We start from the raw sequence: 20631 nt of genomic DNA, 5'->3' as shown, positions 1-20631 counted from the left end.
CTGGGTTATTCTTTTCTGTTCTGGCCACATACTTTGAGAGAGAGGTTGACCTTGTGTCTATATCTAAAGGGGAACAATTGGGAGGATGAGAGGCTGGAAATCGTTTCCTGTTAGGATGTTTAAACAAACTGAAGCTGTTGAGGACGGACAAGAGAAGACTTGAGGGATGGGTATGAACATGGGTCACTAAGGCTGCCTGTCACATGAAGGTGCAGGATGTCCCAGAGCAGGTAGGACCAGGACTGATGTGGCAGCTTCAGGGAGACGCATTTCAGCTCAATGAGAAAGAACTGTCTGCTCCACGAGAAGGGGACAGATGGAATCTGAGCCCGTCTCGCTCCCTCTGCATGACCGTGCTCAGAGCCAGCAGAAGGGGCCTCTTCAAGCTGATTGTGTCACTCTCTTTTACTCCAGGACGGTTCACTGCTGCTCATTTACCCACTAAATAAAGCCCGAATCACTGGCCTGGCGTTTGAGACCCTCCCAGACATGAACCTGTCTCATCCAGGGTTATGTTCCTCCCCCATTACTCTTCCTGACCCAAATGGGCCAATCGCTGTTTCTCAAGCAGGTCTTGCACTTTGCTGTCACAGAGCCTCACCTCTGCACAATCTCATCTCTGTTTATACCTTTAAGCACCCTCTTCCACCTCCCCTTGTCACTCCTTCCACTACTGCAAGTCCCAGCTCCAAGGTCACTGCCTCCATGAAGCCACCAGTCAGAAGGCCTCGCTCCCTCTTCTGTCTCCTATGGCACCTTACTTGGTACCTCTCTCAGGACACAGACCACTTTCTTCCCAGCAGTAGGGTCAGGTATGTATGTGGCTCATCCTCCACATAAGGCCAGATTTCTGAGAAGAGCAGCCTGCTCTTGTTCATCCTCTCATCCAGCGTGCAGCTCGGCACCAGCATCCAGTAGTTGTTTCTAGATGCTCCTCAGTGTGGAAACTGAATGCCTTCTTCATTCCCAGTGGCTCTTCTTTTTGCATTTATGTCTTATTTGATGCTGTTATACCTCCAATTCCAATTCGCTCCTTCAGATAGCACTGTGAGTTAGGAAGGACAGTTAGCTTCACTCTCTCTTACGTAAGAAGAAACTGAGGCTTAGAGAGTTGAGGGGACATTCAAGATCACGTGGCAAAAGTAACAAAATTCACCCAGAATCCAGTTCACACCTTCACCACTGACATGTTCTCATTTCCTCTCAATGTCCAGCAGGGCAACCACCCTCACCGCCTGTTGTGGACACCGCGCAGGGCAGAGTCCTGGGGAAATATGTCAGCTTAGAAGGTTTTGCACAGCCTGTGGCTGTTTTCCTGGGAGTCCCTTTTGCCAGGCCCCCTCTTGGATCCTTGAGGTTTGCTCCACCGCAGCCTGCAGAACCATGGATCTTCGTGAAGAATACCACCTCTTACCCTCCCATGTAAGTCAAGGTGTGACTCTGGCATCTTCCAGTGGGGATGTTAGCCTCAAAGGGACGCAGGAAGGAGCCAAGGCGATCCTCTGAGTGGCTCATACTTTGTTCTGGAATCCTAAGATATTGTAGATCCTTACAAACATTTCAGAACTCTCACAGCATTCTAGAGCCCTTTATTCAACTAATATTTATTGAGCAACTTTGCCAGGCATTTTCTAGTTTCCTGGAATCTATTAGTGAACAGAACAAAGATCCCACCTTCACGGAGCTTGCATTCTAGCAGGGGCAGATAGATAGTAAACAATATGCAAATTAGTACATAGACTATACAGTATGTTAGAATATGATAAGTGCTGTGGAAAAAAATAGAAAGTTGAGCAGGTGAGGGGTTTCAAAAGTAATGATTCTGTTAACCTAAAACAATAAAACAACCAGATATTTTACCAGCAAAACCAGAGATTTATTTGGGAGCAGCAAAGAATCACAATTGGGTACATGCAACTATGGCAAACCACATGCAAGTCTGGTAAAAGGAAAGGAAACTCTTTTATAGAGGCAAAGGGGAAGTTAGAAGGCACTGTTATAAACAAAAAGTCCATTGGAGGAAACTGGGAGTTTGTTATGTAGTGGCTTTTAATTGGCTGAGTAATGATAGTCTCTGATTGGCTGAGCTGTTGCCAGGCAAGGAGGAAATCTTTCTTGTGGTAAAGTCGTGTCACTTCTGGTCAGAGGTGCACAGTATGTCTCTTCCTAGGGGGATCTGTATTGAGGTGGAGTGATATCTTCCTGAGATCTCCCCCTCCTCACCTCCAGATTCCATTTTAGTGAGGGTTCTCTTTATTAATTTTCACAGTTCTATTCATTTTCCTTCTTGAACTTTACCATAGTGGGAAGTGAGGTGGGCCAGGAGATGTGTCGATGGGTAGTGCTTTGGGGTGTTGACTGGGCAAGTTCTCAACTCCCAAATGTGTCTGGCTACCTAGTCACAAGCAGAACAATGGTTGATGTGTTGTAGTTAGCTGGTCAAGTTGGGCAAGAAGACTCACAACTGTCCCCCAAGGCACCTTAGATGTCTACAAGCATTGATTCAGACCGTATTTATCTCAGCAAGAGATTTCTAATAATTTCCAGGGTCCTGCCTCTTGCTGAATTTTCTTTTCTTCTTTTCTCTCCTTACTCCCTTCCTTCCTTACTTCTTCCATTCTTTTAAAATAATATTCATTCTTTTTATTTCCTGATTGCAGTTAATATGTTTTATTTATTTTTATTGCAAGTATACATTTAATTTCCTGATTGCAAGTAATACATACTTATTACATAAAAGTGAGAAAATATAGGTAAGTAAAGGTAAGAAAATGAAAATTGTACACCACCGAGCAAGAACTGTTGTTCATATTTTAGATTCTATTTTTCCAGTCTTTTATCTGTTGCATAATTTCTCCTTAAAATGTAATCACATAATTTTCTGTACCCAATTCTAATGTGTGTGTTTTTTCCCCCGCACCAAAAAGCAATTCTCACACACCATATGTGTGTCCAACAATTTAGCTAATTCTAACGCTCTCTTCCTAGAGATAGCATCAGATTCCACAGGTTAAGGGCTCAGCTCCACAATAACTCCCTCTGCTTCGATGCCAGTGCCAAGTCCAAGTCGTCACCTATGCTTCTGACCAACTGGCTATAGATTAGAGGTTCCTGTGACCCCCTCCTTAGGTTCTATTAATTTGCCGTAGCAGCTCACAGAACTCAGGAAATTAATTTTCTCACTAGATTACCAGTTTATTATGAAGGATATTAAAGGATACAAGCCACTAGCCAGATGAAGATATCCGTAAGGTGAGGTCCCTAACAAAGGAGCATCCATCCATCCTTCTGGAGTTTGGGACCCAGCACGGTGGCACTTAGAAGAGTTCTGGTTCACCAACCAGGACGCCCTCTGAACCCTGTCCTTTTGGGTTTTATGGAACCCTCATTACATGGACAGGATGATTGAAAGCATTGGTCACTGGTGATTGATTCCTCTCCAGCCCATCTCCCCTTTCTAGAGGGCAGGGGGCTGTGGCGCAAAGTTCCAACCCTCTAATCACATGATTGTTCCTCTGGCAACCAGTTCCTGCTCTGAGATGAAGTCCAAAAGTGACCTCATTAACCCAACAGTCTACACCACTCAGGAGATTTCAAGGCTTTTAAGAGCTCTTCAGGGCTTCCCTGGTGGCGCAGTGGTTGAGAGTCCGCCTGCCGATGCAGGGGACGTGGGTTCGTGCCCCGGTCCGGGAAGATCCCACATACCATGGAGCGGCTGGGCCCGTGAGCCATGGCCGCTGAGCCTGCGCGTCCGGAGCCTGTGTTCCGCAACGGGAGAGGCCACAACAGTGAGAGGCCTGCGTATGGCAAAAAAAAAAAAAAAAAAAAGAGCTCTTCAGCAGAAACTGGGCAAAGATCAAATACATATTTCTTCTTATATCACAATATCATATTACACGATACAGATACTTTATTTTATTTATTTATTTTAATTTATTTATTTTTGGCTGAGCTGGGTCTTCGTTGCTGCATGCGTGCTTTCTGTAGTTGCGGCCAGTGGGGGCTACTCTTCGTTGTGGTGCGCGGGCTTCTCATTGCGGTGGCTTCTCCTGTTATGGAGCACAGGCTCTAGGCACGCGGGCTTCAGTAGTTGTGGCGCATGGGCTCAGTAGTTGTGGCTCACAGGCTTAGGTGCTCCACGGCATGTGGGATCTTCCCGGACCAGGGCTGGAACCCACGTCCCCTGCATTGGCAGGCGGATTCTTCACCACTGCGCCACCAGGGAAACCCCAAGACAGATACTTTAGATGCCTGTTTTGCTCATGAACGTATATCATGAACATCATTCTATGTCATTAAATATCACACCCCGACATTTAATAGCTGCATTATGTTGCATATTGAATCATAATTTATTTACCGCACCTTTTATTTGAGATTATTAATTGTTCTTGATGATTTTGATAATATAAGTAGCACTGTGATGAATATCCTGTAGCTAAATCTTCATGCATGTTCATAAATATTTTTGGATAAGTTCTAAGAAATAACATTTCCGAGTAAGAGTATTTTTTAAATTTCCCTTCAGAAATACTCCAACTGCACCCCTTTATTTAATATATGAAAACCTCCATTAACTGAATTTTAAACAATGTTTTGGGTTATTAGAAATGATTTTGGGCTATTGAATAGGCAAAATAATGATAATTTTTATTATCTTGTCATTATATATATGATTATTCTCTTTATTCTACATTTATCTGAATACTAGTGACATTGACTTATTTTTCTCTTTTTAAACTTTTGATTGTCTTCTTTTATGAATATTACGCCCCTTGCTTTGGTGATCTGGGGAAAGTTCCCCCGGGATGGAAATCAAGAGTTTATCTTTGGAGCTCTGACTCTGCCAATTGATAGCTGTGTCATCCAAGCACCTCAGTGCTTCAGTTACCTCATCGACATACTGGAGGCAGTCGTGCTGTTTTGTGGGGACACTGAGATCTGGAAATGCAGCTTATAATGTCCTTGGAAACATAAGCACTACATAGTATGGTTCTTTCTGGCTGTGTGACCTTGGGCAAATTCTCTAACATCTCTGTGCCTCAGTTTCTCAACTGTAAAATGTGGATAATAATAGAACCTAAATCATGGGGCTGATGTGAAGATTAAATGAGTTAATATATAAGGAGTATTTAAAACAACAGTTGGTGAGAGAGCACCGGAATCACAACTAACTGCTGAACAATCATTGACAGGAAGACACTGGAACTCACCAAAAATATACCCCACATCCAAAGACAAAGGAGAAGCCACAATGAGACGGGAGGAGGGGCTCAATCACAATAAAATCAAATCCCATAACTGCTGGGTGGGTGACTCACAAACTGGAGAACACTTATACCACAGAAGTCCACTAACTGGAGGGAAGGTTCTGAGACCCACGTCAGACTTCCCAACCTGGGAGGCCGGCAACGGGAGAAGGAATTCCTAGAGAATCAGACTTTGAAGGCCAGTGGGATTTGACTGCAGGACTTGGACACGACTGGGGGAAACAGAGACTCCACTCTTGGAGGGCACACACAAAGTAGTGTGCGTATGAGAACCCAGGGGGAAGGAACAGTGACCCCATAGGAAACGGAACCAGACCTACCTTCTAGTGTTGGAGGGTCTCCTGCAGAGGTTGGGGGCGGCTGTGGCTCACCACGGGGACAAGAACACTGGCAGCAGAAGTTCTGGGAAGTACTCCTTGGCGTGAGCCCTCCCAGAGTCGGCCATTAGCCCCACCAAAGAGCCCAGGTAGGCTCCAGTGTTGGGTTGCCTCAGGCCAAACAACCAACAGGGAGGGAACCCAGCCCCACCCATCAGCAGACAAGCAGATTAAAGTTTTACTGAGGTCTGTCCACCAGAGCAACAGTCAGCTCTACCCACCACCAGTCCCTCCCATCAGGAAGCTTGTACAAGACTAAGTCTTAGATAGCCTCATCCACCAGAGGGCAGACAGCAGAAGCAAAAAGAACTACAGTCCTGCAGCCTGTGGAACAAAAACCACATTCACAGAAAGATAGACAAGATGAAAAGGCAGACGGCTATGTACCAGATGAAGGAACAAGATAAAACCCCAGAAAAACAACTAAATGAAGTGCAGATAGGCAATCTTCCAGAAAAAGAATTCAGAATAATGATAGCGAAGATGATCCAGGACCTAAGAAAAAGAATGGAGGCAAAGATTGAGAAGATGCAAGAAATGTTTAACAAAGACCTAGAAGAATTAAAGAAAAAACAGAGATGAACAATACAATGACTGAAATGAAAAATACACTGGAAGGAATCAATAGCAGAATAACTGAGGCAGAAGAACGGATAAGTGACCTGGAAGACAGAATGGTGGAATTCACTGCCACGGAACAGAATAAAGAAAATAGAATGAAAAGAAATGAAGACAGCCTAAGAGATCTCTGGGACAACATTAAACGCACCAACATTCACATTATAGGAGTCCCAGAAGGAGAAGAGAGAGAAAAAGGACCCCAGAAAATATTTGAAGAGATTATAGTCGTAAACTTCTCTAACATGGGAGAGGAAATAGCCACCCAAGTCCAGGAAACGCAGAGAGTCCCAGACAGGATAAACCCAAGGAGAAACACGCTGAGACATATAGTAATCGAATGGACAAATATTAAAGACAAAGAAAAACTATTAAAAGCAACAAGGGAAAAATGACAAATAACATACAAGGGAACTCCCATAAGGTTAAGAGCTGATTTCTCAGCAGAAACTCTACAAGCCAGAAGGGAGTGACACAATATATTTAAAGTGATGAAAGGGAAGAACCTACAACCAAGGTTACTCTACCCGGCAAAGATCTCATTCAGATTCGATGGAGAAATCAAAAGCTTTACAGACAAGCAAAGGCTAAGAGAATTCAGCACCACCAAACCAGCTCTGCAACAAGTGCTAAAGGAACTTCTCTAAGTGGGAAACACAAGAGAAGAAAAGGACCTACAAAAACAAACCCATAACAATTAAGAAAATGGTAATAGGAACATACATATTGATAATTCCCTTAAATGTGAATGGATTAAATGCTCCAACCAAAAGACACAGGCTCGCTGAATGGATACAAAAACAAGACCTGTATATATGCTGTCTACAGGAGACCCACTTCAGACCTACGGACACATACAGACTGAAATTGAGGGGATGGAAAAAGATATTCCATGCAAATGGAAAGCAAAAGAAAGCTGGAGTAGCAATACTCATATCAGATAAAATAGACTTTAAAATAAAGAATGTTACAAGAGAGAAGGAAGGACACTACATAATGATCAAGGGATCAATCTAAGAAGAAGATATAACAATTATAAATATATATGCACCCAACATAGGAGGACCTCAATACGTAAGGCAAATGCTAACAGCTATAAAAGAGGAAATCGACAGTAACACAATAATAGTGGGGAACTTTAACACCTCACTTACACCAATGGACAGATCATCCAAACAGAAAATTAATAAGGAAACAGAAGCTTTAAATGACACAATAGACCAGATAGATTTAATTGATATTTATAGGATATTCCATCCAAAAATGGCAGATTTACACTTTCTTCTCAAGTGCACGTGGAACATTCTCTAGGATAGATTACATCTTGTGTCACAAATCAAGCCTCAGTAAATTTAAGAAAATTGAAATCATATCAAGCATCTTTTCTGACCACAGCACTATGAGATTAGAAATCAATTACAGGGAAAAAAACGTAAAAAACACAAACACGTGGAGGATAAACAATACATTACTAAATAACCAAGAGATCACTGAAGAAATCAAAGAGGAAATCAAAAAATACCTAGAGACAAATGACAATGAAAACATGATGATCCAAAACACAGGGGATGCTGCAAAAGGAGTTCTAAGAGGGAAGCTTGTAGCAATACAATGCTACCTCAAGAAACAAGAAAAATCTCAAATAAACAATCTAAACTTTCACCTAAAGGAACTAGAGAAAGAAGAACAAACAAAACCCAGAGTTAATAGAAGTAAAGAAATCATAAAGACCAGAGCAGAAGTAAATGAAATAGGAACAAAACAGTAGCAAAGACCAATAAAACTAGAAGATGCTTCTTTGAGAAGATAAACAAAATTGATAAACCTTTAGCCAGACTCATCAAGAAAAAGAGGGAAAGACTCAAATCAATAAAATTAGATTAAAAAGGAGAAGTTACAACAGAAACCGCAGAAATACAAAGCATCCTAAGAGACTACTACAGCAACTCTATGCCAATAAAATGGACAACCTGGAAGAAAGGGACAAATTCTGAGAAAGGTATAAACTTCCAAGACTGAACCAAGAAGAAACAGAAAATATGAACAGACCAATCACAAGTAATGAAATTGAAACTGTAATTAAAAATCTTCCAACAAACAAAAGCCCAGGACCAGATGGCTTCACAGGTGAAGTCTATGAAACATTTAGAGAAGAGCTAACGCCCATCCTTCTCAAACTCTTCCAAAAAACTGCAAAGGAAGAAACACTCCCAAACTCATTCTACGAGGCCACCATCACCCTGATACCAAAACCAAATAAAGATACTACAAAAAAAGAAAATTACAGACCGATATCACTGATGAATATAGCCACAAAAATCCTCAACAGAATACTAGCAATCAGAATCCAAGAACACATTAAAAGGATCATACAGCATGACCAACTGGGATCTATCCCAGGGACACAAGGATTCTTCAGTATGTGCAAACCAATCAGTGTGATACACCATATTAACAAACTGAAGGATAAAAACCATATGATCATCTCAATAGTTGCAGAAAAAGCTTTTGGCAAAATTCAACACTGATTTATGATAAAAACTCTCCAGAAAGTGAGCATAGAAGGAACCTACCTCAACATAATAAAGGCCATATATGACAAACCCACAGCCAACATCATTCTCAATGGTGAAAAACTGAAAGGATTTCCTCTAAGAACAGGAACAAGACAAGGATGTCCACTCTTACCACTATTATTCCACAAAGTTTTGGAAGTCCTAGCCACAGAAGTCAGAGAAGAAAAAGAAATGAAAGGAATACAAATTGGAAAAGAAGAAGTAAAACTGTCACTGTTTGCAGATGACATGATACCATACAGAGATAATCCTAAAGATGCTACCAGAGAACTACGGGAGCTAATCGATGAATTTGGTAAAGTTGCAGGATACAAAATTAACGCACAGAAATCTCTTGCATTCCTATACACTAACAGTGAAAGATCAGAAAGAAAAATTAAGGAAACAATCCCATTCACCATTGCAACAAAAAGAATAAAATACCTAGAAATAAACCACCTAAGGAGGTAAAAGCCCTGTACTCAGAAAATTATAAGACACTGATGAAAGAAATCAAAGATGACACAATCAGATGGAGAGATATTCCATGTTCTTGGATTGGAAGAATCAATATTGTGAAAATGACTCTACTACCCAAAGCAATCTACAGATTCAATGCAATCCCTATCAAATGACCAATGGCATTTTTTATAGAACTAGAGCAAAAAATCTTAAAATGTGTATGTAGACACAAAAGACCCCGAATAGCCAAAGCAATCTTGAGGGGTAAAACACGGAGCTGGAGGAATCAGACTCCCGACTTCGGACTATACTACAAAACTACAGTAATCAAGACAATATGGTACTGGCACAAAAACAGAAATATAGATCAATGGAACAGGATAGAAAGCCCAGAGATAAACCCATGCACCTATGGTCAACTAATCTCTGACAAAGGAGGCAAGGATATACAATGGAGAAAAGACAATCTCTTCAAAAAGTGGTGCTGGGAAAACTGGACAGCTACATGTAAAAGAATGAAATTAGAACACTCCCTAACACCATACACAAAGATAAACTCAAAATGGATTAAAGACCTAAATGTAAGAGCGGACACTATAAAATTCTTAGAGGAAAACATAGGAAGAACACTCTTTGACAAAAATCACAGCAAGATCTTTTTTGACCCACCTCCTAGAGTAATGGAAATAAAAAGAAAAATAAACAAATGGGACCTAGTGAAACTTAAAAGCTTTTGCACAGCAAAGGAAGCCACAAGCAAGACAAAAAGACAAACCTCATAATGGGAGAAAATATTTGCAAATGAAGCAACTGACAAAGGATTAATCTCCAGAATTTACAAGCAGCTCATGCCGGTCAATATCAAAAAACAAACAACCCAATCCAAAAATGGGCAGAAGACCTAAATAGACATTTCTCCAAAGAAGGTATACAGATTGCCAACAAACACATGAAAGAATGCTCAACGTCATTAATCATTAGAGAAATGCAAATCAAAACTACAATGAGGTATCACCTCACTCCAGTCAGAATGGCCATCATCAAAAAATCTACAAACAATAAATGCTGGAGAGGGTGTGGAGAAAAGGGAACCCTCTTGCACTGTTGGTGGGAAAGTAAATTGATACAGCCACTATAGAGAACAGTATGGAGGTTCCTTAAAAAACTAAAGATAGAACTGCCATACGACCCAGCATTCCCACTACTGGGCATATACCCTGAGAAAACCATAATTTAAAAGAGTCATGTACCACAATGTTCATTGCAGCTCTATTTACAATAGCCAGGACGTGGAAGCAACCTAAGTGTCCATAGACAGATGAATGGCTAAAGAAGATGTGGCACATATATACAATGGAATATTACTCAGCCATAAAAAGAAATGAAATTGAGTTATTTGTAGTGAGGTGGATGGACCTAGAGTCTGTCATACATAGTGAAGTAAGTCAGATCAGAAAGAGAAAAACAAATACCGTATGCTAACACATATATATGGAATCTAAGAAAAAAAATGGTCATGAAGAACCTAGGGGCAGGATGGGAATAAAGATACAGACCTACTAGAAAATGGACTTGAGGACACGGGGAAGGAGAAGGGGAAGCTGGGACAAAGTGGGAGAGTGGCATGGACATATATACACTACCAAAGGTAAAACAGATAGCTAGTGGGAAGCAGCCGCATTGCACAGGGAGATCAGCTCGGTGCTTTGTGACCACCTAGAGGGATGGGATACGGAGGGTGGGAGGGAGACACAAGAGGGAAGAGATATGGGGATATATGTATATGTATGGCTGATTCACTTTGTTATAAAGCAGAAACTAACACACCATTGTAAGGCAATTATACTGCAATAAAGATGTTAAAAAATAAATTAATTAAATTAAGTTAAATAAAAAAAAAACAACCCAATCAAAAAATGGGCAGAAGACCTAAGCAGACATTTCTCCAAAGAAGAATACAGATGGCCAAGAGGCACATGAAAAGATGCTCAACATCACTAATTATTAGAGAAATGCAAATCAAAACTACAATGAGGTATCACCTCACACCAGTTAGAATGGGCATCATCAAAGAATCTACAGACAACGAATGCTGGAGACGATGTGGAGAAAAGGGAACCCTCTTGCACTGTTGGTGGGAATGTAAATTGATGCAGCCACTATGGAGAACAGTATGGAGGTTCCTTATAAAACTAAGAATAGAACTACCATACGACCCAGCAATCCCACTACTGGGCATATACCCTGAGAAAACCATAACTCAATAAGACACATGCACCCCAATGTTCATTGCAGCACTATTTACAATAGCCAGGTCATGGAAGCAACCTAAATGCCCATCAACAGATGAATGGGTAAAGAAGTTGTGGTACATATATACAATGGAATATTACTCAGCCATAAAAAGGAATGAAACTGGGTCATTTGTTGAGACGTGGATGGATCTAGAGACTGTCATACAGAGTGAAGTAAGTCAGAAACAGAAAAACAAATATCGTATATTAACAGATATATGTGGAATCTAGAAAAATGGTACAGATGAACCGGTTTGCAGGGCAGAAATAGAGACAAAGATATGGAGAACAAACGTATGGACACCAAGCGGGGAAAGCACACTGGGGAGTGGTGGTGGTGGTGTGACGAACTGGGGGATTGGGATTGACATATATACACTAATATGTATAAAATAGATAACTAATTAGAACCTGCTGTATAAATAAATAAAATTTAAATGATAAAAAAAAATCTCCTATTAGGGCAACCAGTAGTTCTTGCCTGTGATGGGTTGATGATAGAATTTTAGCATGTCAGTGCTGCAGGACCCTTATGGAAATCACTCCCCTCATTTACACAGAGGAGCAGACTGGGGCCCAGAGCAGGCAAAGAATTCACCTAAGGAAACCCAGCAAATTAGGCTGAGTCATGGGCTTCCCTGGTGGCGCAGTGGTTGAGAGTCCGCCTGCCGACGCAGGGGGCACGGGTTCGTGCCCTGGTCCGGGAAGATCCCACATGCCGCGGGGTGGCTGGGTCCGTGAGCCATGGCCTCTGAGCCTGTGCGTCCGGAGCCTGTGCTCCGCAACGGGAGAGGCCACAACAGTGAGAGGCCCACGTACCGCAAAAAAAAAAAAAATTAAGCTGAGGCAGGACTAGAGCGTAGTTCCCCTAAAGCTGCCCCACAAATATTTCACCTCTGACCTGTTGTAGGCCGTAAATAACTGACGTTTGGGTGATTTCTCCTGGTTTATGGAAGTCTCCTGTGGACTAGAACATGTTTCCCTGTTGGCAGAATATGGTCACCCTATAGCGGGCATCATACAGCGCCCAGCGGAGAGCTGGTCTGGACCCAGGGCCTGCAGGAAATGGTCCTTTCCCAGGCCCAGCAGCATATAGGCGGCCTCCTTCCTTGACTCAGGGCATCCCAAAGGCCCCAGGAAGGGAAGAGGGTCAGGCCTCACCATACCTGGTCCTGGGAGACCTTGGTGAGCCTGAGAAGCCCCCATCAGATGCCCCTAGTAGCCTCCTACCTAACCCAGTGTCTTGAGTCTGGTGAGAACAACTCTATTTACTGCCCTAAACCTGCCAGTCCAAGACCTGGCCTGACCGCAGGAGACATCTCCTTGGTCAGCTCTGATTGAACTTCAAGAATTCATTTCTCTCCTTGCCTCTCCCAGGTGCTCCCAAGACCCAGTGGCGGGGCAAGTGATCTCAGAGCTCTTTACCAACAGAAAGGAGAACATTAATCTCAGGTTTTCCGAAGACTGTCTTTACCTAAATATTTACACTCCTGCTGACTTGAGGAAGAGAAGCAGGCTGCCGGTAAGCAGTGGGAACAAATGGTCAAGGCTGGTGTAGACTGGAGGGGGATGAAGGCAGTGTTGGGTTGGGGCGCCTTGGACCAAGGCTGTTCCCCAGGGGCCCCAGGGCTTTCTTTACCACCACAGCCAAACCTGACGTCAGGAAGCACAGGTTTTCCACACCTCAGTTTCCCATAGTGACAGACATAGGGCCTCTGGGGGAGTTTGGAATCTGATACCCAGGGTGGCTAAGACATAATTTCCAATAAAGTCAGAGCTGGAAGGAATCTTGGAGATAAGCCAACAACCCAACCGTTCTGTTACAGATAGAGAAACTGAAGCCCAGTGAGGGGAAGGCGAGGTCACAGTAGGGTTGGCAGGACTAGAGCACGGGTCTCCTGATCTCAAGTCACGCTCTTTGACACACACACACACTAGCAAGTGGAGCCTGTGGGTTGCCTTTCCTCAGCACACAGAGACCTTCTCTGACAAACTTTCAGTGTCTCAGTGTCACAGGTGGAGGGCGCAGAGCCTGGAGCAACAGAGAAGCACTTTCCTTTGCCTTTGCCAACTATCAAGATTTTATTGTAGATAATTTTACTTCCTAATTGTCTTTGGCACAAGCTGATGACCCAGTGAGTCAGCATTTGTAGAATAAATGGAAGCCCAGAGATGGGGCAGCCTTCCAGACTCAGGCTGGAGGGTGGGGCTGGTCTGGGAAAGGAGGGGTCAGTGGGGTAGAGACAGGCGGGGTGTGAGCGCCCAGCCATCTCCCAGGAACACCCCTGGCATGGTGCCCAGATGTGGAGGAGGGCATCTGTGAACTTGTGACTAGAAGGTGGCTCTGCATATGCTGGGCTCAAAGAGGTGGGGACAATTGTTAATTCATTCATTCATGCATTCATTCATTCCCCTAGTACATACTCAGCGCCCCCATATGCATAGCTAGAATTGGGGGTTAAGAGAAAGGAGGAACATAAAACCATGACCACACAGCCCCTGCCTTCGAGGATCTTAGCACAGGGTTGCACAGAGCTGGACTAGCTTCTTCAGCAAATCACTGCTGGCCAGCCCTTGGCTCAGCCTGGACTCAGAGGTGACTGCACACTCAGTCCCTCTGCCCGGAGGCAGGCAGGGATCAGAGATGTAGGAGGAGCAGGGGCTCCAGGAACCTGAAGCTGGAGAACCCCTACTATGGACACAGGCTCTGGAACTGCAGGGTCTGGGTGTAAACACTGGTTCTGCCTTTTACTAGCTGAGAGACCTGGCTCTGTTTCCTCAAGTCAGGGATAATCACGCACAAGTGTTCAATGATGAATATCAAGATTTATGTCAGTGTCTGACACAGCACACGAGGCAAGTCTTGCTGATGCATTAGTTAGAGTTGAAGGGAAGAAATTCCTCCTGCCCCAACAGCCAGCCTACTGCACCGTGGCCATTGGCTGCCATGTGCTGGGCAGCTCGACGTGTGGACTCTGGAGCCATACTGCCTGGGTTCAAGTCCTGCCTCCACCGCCTATGAGCTGCGTGACCTCAGGGTGGTTAAGTGCCTCGGTTTTCCTGTCTGTGAAATGGGACAATAGTAGTCCCTATCTTGTGGATGGTTTATTTTTAAATGCTTAGAGCAGTACTTGACACATAGTTCATGTATGAGTTCTTTGATTTTTTTATTAACAAAATCATTATACTATTATTTTAGCCATTCTCACTTTCTTGCTATGTGAACTCTTTAAATTCAGGGCCATGCATTATGAATTGTCATGTCCACTCTCATCCTTAATTCTTACCACAGTCCCTGGTAGGTTTTCAAATCATATTCGTCAGATGATTGAAGACTTCTTAGAGGAGGTGGCTTTTAGGCTGGGCTTTGGAGGATGGGTGAGATTTGGGGAGCAGAGGAGGCAGTGGAAAGGCCTATTAAGAAGAGGTACCACCCAGGGCGTGTGCTTCTTGACATGGTCATCATTCACGTGAGAAGTTTATTTCACCACACAAAAGGTAACTAAGGTGAAGCTGAAATAAGCTTCTAACCAAGGGCTGTTGCGTGCAGAGTGTGCTGAGCTGCGTGAAGGGTCTGGGAGTGAGGACTGTGGGAGTGTTGGGGAGAAGATGGCGCTCTTAGCCTTGGCTGTTCCCATGATGATGTTCTCAGCATGAAGAGCACTGGCAGGAGGTGGCACTGAGGCAGGGGAGACAGGCAGGGGCAGCCAGGGTGCACTGAGTGGGGTGGTGGCCTGGGCCACAGCTGGGAGAACGGGTAGATGACCAAACCAGACAGCCTCTTGAGGTCTTTCCCAGCTCTGCTTCCTATGCCCTGTATGGTTGCTTCCTCCCCATCCAGGTGATGGTGTGGATCCATGGAGGAGGTCTGATGTTGGGCGGAGCATCAACCTATGATGGGCTGGCCCTCTCTGCCCATGAAAACGTGGTGGTGGTGACCGTTCAGTACCGCCTGGGCATCTGGGGATTCTTCAGGTAAGACACTGGACTCTCCTCACGGCACATTGACCCTCAGTGTGGGAGTGCTAGGACCCCACTCTGGTCATGCAAGCCCTCAAAGGGATCTTTGCTAGGTTCCCTACTAAGACATGCAAGTCCCCTCATAATTGGGCTCTACCTACCTTCTCCTTCCCCAGCCACCCTGGTCCACTTACTTGCATGTAAAATGCCTAATCTGCCTGACAAACTCCTATTATTCCTGCAAAACCCAACCCAAATGTTACCTCGTCTGAAATGCTCATCTCTTTTTCACCTGTGCTGCCCAGCATGTTGCATACCTGTAAGGTGACAGTTAACATGCAGCGCAGCAGTTAGAGGCGTATACATCTTACCTCATGGGGAAGGAAGGAAGGAGCAGACTCACGTGGGAGCTCCGTAAAGTCTTGTAGGTGGAGGAACGGGTGGCTGGAACTTGGAGGCTGTAACGAGCACCTGACTCTAGTGGACACGTCTACGGAGAGGAGCGTAGGGCCCACTCACCCCATTTCCTTCGTGGAGTTTGGCACATGCATGAGCGAAGGCTCGAGTCTCCTCCATGGAGTGTCCGTGGGGACAGGAACTGGACTTCCTGCAGGCACAGTTACTGAGCCTTTTCTGAATGCACCAGCCCCAGGACCTCTTACCCTCAGATGGCTGGTGGGTGGGCTGGGGGAGGGGTGGTCATCTCACTGGAAAGACCTATGAGCTGGAGGAGGGCTGTCCCAGGCGAGTCACGTCCCGGGATGTGTCACCTTCACTGAGACTCCTCATGTCCTTCCCCCGCGGCCCACGGCTGCTCCCAGTTACAGTATAACTGCATACACTCCCCCCTCCCTCTCCCCCAGGCTCTCCTCTACCATGTCAGTCAGGGTTTCACCCCGACCAGACACCACACGGCTCTGGTCCAGGTCACCAGCGGCCCAGCCTTGGCAGCAACCGCACGTCACCCCTCAAACCTTTTTGAAAAATTTCCTTCTCTTGGCTCCTGGCCACCTCCTCCCTCATGGCAGCTCCTTCTCGGCCCCTCCTGGACCCTCCCCTCCCCATCTCAGCCTCTGTGTGCATCTTCTTCTCTGTCCCACTGGTTCCCTGAGTGACCTCAGGGGGCACTTCCAAGCTGCCTATTTTTAGCCCATTTCTCCCTTGAAACCCGCAGGTACATCATTAACTACCTCCTGCCATCCCCACGGGACACCTGAGGGCACCTCTCCCTTCCACAGACAAACTTAACCCTTGACTCCCGATGCCCCTGCCCCAAACCCTCCTCGTTTCTCCACAGGGCCTCCTGCTCAGCTGCAGGCAGCTCCACCCTTCCAGTTACTCAGGATAAAAGCCTGGGGCCACTTGGATTCTTTTCTTTTTCTCACACCCCACATCCAGTCACCAGCAAATCCTCTTGGCTCCACTTTTACAATATGTTCAGAATCCAGCCACTTCTCACCTCCGCCCTTGTAGTCACCCTGTTCAAAGTACTCTGTGTCTCTCCCCTGGATTGTTGTAATAACACTTACTTCTATAACCCTGCTATTTTACACCGTGTCTGATCCTCACAGTAGCCAAAGTGATCATTTAAGACATAAACGGAATCATGTCATCCCTGCAATGGCTTCCTAACTTACTCAAGATGACATTGACATCCTTACCGAGGCCCTCAGGGCCCTCTGTAGCTGTAGGTCCTAGGCTCACACTTTTGTTCACTGGATGCCGGGGCCTTTGCATGTGCTGTTTCTTCTGCCTGGAATTCCCTTTGGAATTGTAGAATAGTAGATGCTCCATAAATAGATGTGGGATGGATGTATAGAGCGCTACAGCGGAACAATGCTGCAGGATGGGAGGCAGGTGAAGACCCCAGTGTCAGGGCTCTGGAAGCCCAGTCTCTTGCAGAAGGCTCACCCAGACCCCCAGCCCCATCTGTGGTCCTGAGAGCCCTGCTGTGACATGTCTGCTCTCAACGCCACCCTGTTCTCTTACAGCACAGGGGATGAACACAGCCGGGGGAACTGGGGTCACTTGGACCAGTTGGCCGCACTGCACTGGGTCCAGGAGAACATTGCCAACTTCGGAGGGGATCCAGGCTCTGTGACCATCTTTGGAGAGTCAGCAGGAGGGGAAAGTGTCTCTATTCTTGTAAGTGTTCCTGGCCCTGATGTGGCTACCGATGGGACCCCTTGCAGACCAGCCAGTCTAGTCATGGGACCTGGATTCAAGGCTGACCCTACTCTGTGCAGCATCAGATGGTGGAAAGTTATGGCCAAACTCTCCTTGCACCGCAGGAAGCTCAGAGCTCAGCTTAGCATCCTGGGGCCATATCTCCAGCCACGGCTGCAACGGAGACATTCCTCCTGTCCTGTGTTGGTTGAGCTCTTACTCTCTTTCCTAATCATTTTACTATTAGTACTCACCTCACTCCTCTTGGGAAGTAGGGGTGGGTGTAAATTCTGGATAAGAGGAGGCAACCATGAAGTTGGGGGCAATGTCATTATTTGGCTTGAAGCCAGATCTACAATTCAAGGGGACACGAACACTAAGAACAGGTCAGAGGCCTCCTCTGGGGAGGTCTGATGGCTTGTTCATGCTCAGGAAGGAGGGCAGCAGCCTCTGGGGCTGAGGATGGAGCTGGGCTGGGGGAGGAGGGGTAGAGAGAGGAAGGAGGATGGAAGGGGGGATGGGACCCGGGAAACGGAACACAGACACGACCTGGGAGCCTGATGTGGGAATGGCAGTTGGGAGACACCGAGGGAAGCAAAGGTGGAAAACCAGATTAGAAGGCGCTGGGAGCTGTTAGAAACCCTCCAGCTGCCTCACAGTTGAGCAGAGGGTTAACACTATTACTGTATTTTTTAAACATATGTTGGATTCATAGTTGAATCTTCAGAGGAAAATGTTTTTATTTTATAAAATGGAGAAAAAAGAAAAGCATAGATAACTCTCCCCAAATAAAAATTCATCCACAATCCTATTAGCCAGGGATTGTCACCATGGACAGTTTTATTTTTCTAGTCTTTTTTCCATGAATCTATCTATCTATCTATGTGTCTGTCATCTATGATCTATCTACCTATCTATCTGTATCTATGAATTTTTAAACAAAAAAACTTCCTTAATATTATAACACAAATATTTCCCTCACCATTAGCTATTCTTTCATATTTTTTGTGTGTATAGTCGAGTATAGTATAGTATTTCATTGTAAGAATGAAAAATACCTTATTTACCCAATGTCATATATTAGAACCTTGTGTTATTTCCAGTTTTTACTGTTATAAATAACATGAACATTTTAGAGATTTTTGTGTGCCTCCATGATCATTTTCCTTAAAATAAATCCTAAGTAATGCAAATGGGGAATCAGAACTGTGCCTTTAAAGTGTTGCTAGGAATTGCTGAGCTGCCTTTCAGATACTTTGATTGTTATAATCAGTGTGTGCCACACACTTCCTGTTTTGTCCTTCACTCTGCTCCTGGCTCCTTCCAGCTGAGTTTTTCTTGCAGAAGCCAGGCCCCATGGTCTCCAGGGGAACAGCCCAGGACAGGGCTGTGGATGGGGGTAGCTCTTGAAGACCCCTCCCCGTGAGCATAAACTCCCTTTCTCGCCACCCTTCTCCCAGGTGTTATCTCCCCTGGCCAAGAATCTCTTCCACCGGGCCATCTCTGAGAGTGGTGTGGCCCTCACTTCTGTCCTGGTCAAGAAGGACATGAAGGCCACAGCTAAGGTAGGTCTCACACTGGACTGTCCCCACACCCTTTGCTCTGCTCTCCTGGAGTTGTCAGGGGTCTTTCTTGCTGTGGGAGCCAGTTGACATCCTCAAAGAATCACAGAAGTGAGGGTGGCTGAGGAGGGAGGGCAAGGACACACCTCATCCCACCTCCACCTTCTACTGCTGAGCAAACTGGGGCAGAGAGCAGAAGCACTTGCTAGGGTCAGCGAGTGATCAGAGCAGAGCCAGACTCAGGCTCATGACTCTGGACTGCCAGCCCCATGCACGGTCCACTGAACACGCTTCCCAAAGTGTTCCAGGTGGGGTGCTGGCCTGGACAGTGGTCAGTGAACTGTCACCCTATCTTGACTCGCTCAGGGTCTGAAATCTGATGAACTCATTGGCACCATGTGGGCCTGGAGTGGATTCTCCTTGGGGGCTTGTGCCTGGGGTGGGTTCCTGAAGAATTCATTCATTGATTCATTCGTTCACTCAACAAATAGTTTTTATATAATCTGACACCTCGCAACCTCATGAAGCTTCTGTTATAATTGAGGAGACAGATTAATAATTATATAATTGCACAACTTACAAAATGTCAACTGTGACTAGAGCAATAGAGGAGAGATACCTGATGTCATAACAGAATCCAAAAGGAGCACTTAGTCCAGTGGACAGGGGGAGGTTTTCAGGAAAGGCTTCATGAAAAAAAGTGATCAACGTGTTGAGATGAGAAGGATGAGCAGTAAATTACTTGGTAAGAAAAGAATATCCAGGAAGAGGGAGCAGCCTGTGCAAATGTCCTGTGGCAGGAGCAGGTATCTCAACTGAGAGAGAGCGAGAAAGGCTGCTGTGGCCAGAGCAGAAAGAGCAGACGGAACCTGGAGTGAAGTGGGGATGGAGCCATCGGCAGGGCCATGCTGCAGAGGACCTGGTGAGGACTTTGTCTTATTTGGAGAGTGTTAGGAAGCCAAGGAAGGGTGAGCAACAGGGAGGCTCTGCTGAGGAGTGTGCGCTGGAGTCACTGATGTGGAGCGATTCCGTCGGGCTGTGAGAGCTGGTTAGGTGGACGGGTGGGGGCAGCAGCCAGACCTAAAGGGACTGACTGGTAAGCAGGAGGGGAGGAGATAAGACACCAAGAATTTTAAAAATTGTTGAGACTGTTTTTCAGAATTCTTTGGCTATTAACAGCAGAAGCCCATTGATCAGGCTTAAGTCAAGAAGGGGGAGTTTATTTAAAGGAAACAAAGGTGGCAGAAATGGTGCTGGATTTTGCTGTCACACAGGACCAGAAATTGGCAGAATGAAGAATCCAAGACTCATATTCTTGTCCTCTCTCTCTCTCTCTCTCTCTCTCTCTCTCTCTCTCTCTCTCTCTC

The 20631-nt window shown here is 45.2% G+C and overlaps 1 protein-coding gene across 1 annotated transcript in view; it reads left to right on the top strand.

Moving 5' to 3' along the window:
- The first annotated feature begins 16 nt into the window (after window positions 1-16).
- Window positions 17-20631, top strand: part of LOC114885269 (liver carboxylesterase-like) — a 33524-nt gene continuing 12909 nt past the window's right edge. Inside the window, exons 1-5 of the mRNA XM_029204921.1 lie at window positions 17-1422; window positions 12954-13098; window positions 15418-15551; window positions 17528-17681; window positions 19163-19267. Coding sequence (XP_029060754.1) covers window positions 1421-1422; window positions 12954-13098; window positions 15418-15551; window positions 17528-17681; window positions 19163-19267 — 540 coding nt within the window. The 5' untranslated portion in view covers window positions 17-1420. The remainder of the gene's footprint in view (window positions 1423-12953; window positions 13099-15417; window positions 15552-17527; window positions 17682-19162; window positions 19268-20631) is intronic.

Source organism: Monodon monoceros, unplaced genomic scaffold, assembly GCF_005190385.1.
Source record: "Monodon monoceros isolate NGI ecotype Baffin Bay Population unplaced genomic scaffold, NGI_Narwhal_1 Super_Scaffold_10, whole genome shotgun sequence".
Classification (NCBI taxonomy): domain Eukaryota; kingdom Metazoa; phylum Chordata; class Mammalia; order Artiodactyla; family Monodontidae; genus Monodon; species Monodon monoceros.
The sequence above is the reverse complement of the archived record's forward strand: the minus strand, read 5'-3'. Positions and strand labels throughout refer to the sequence as shown.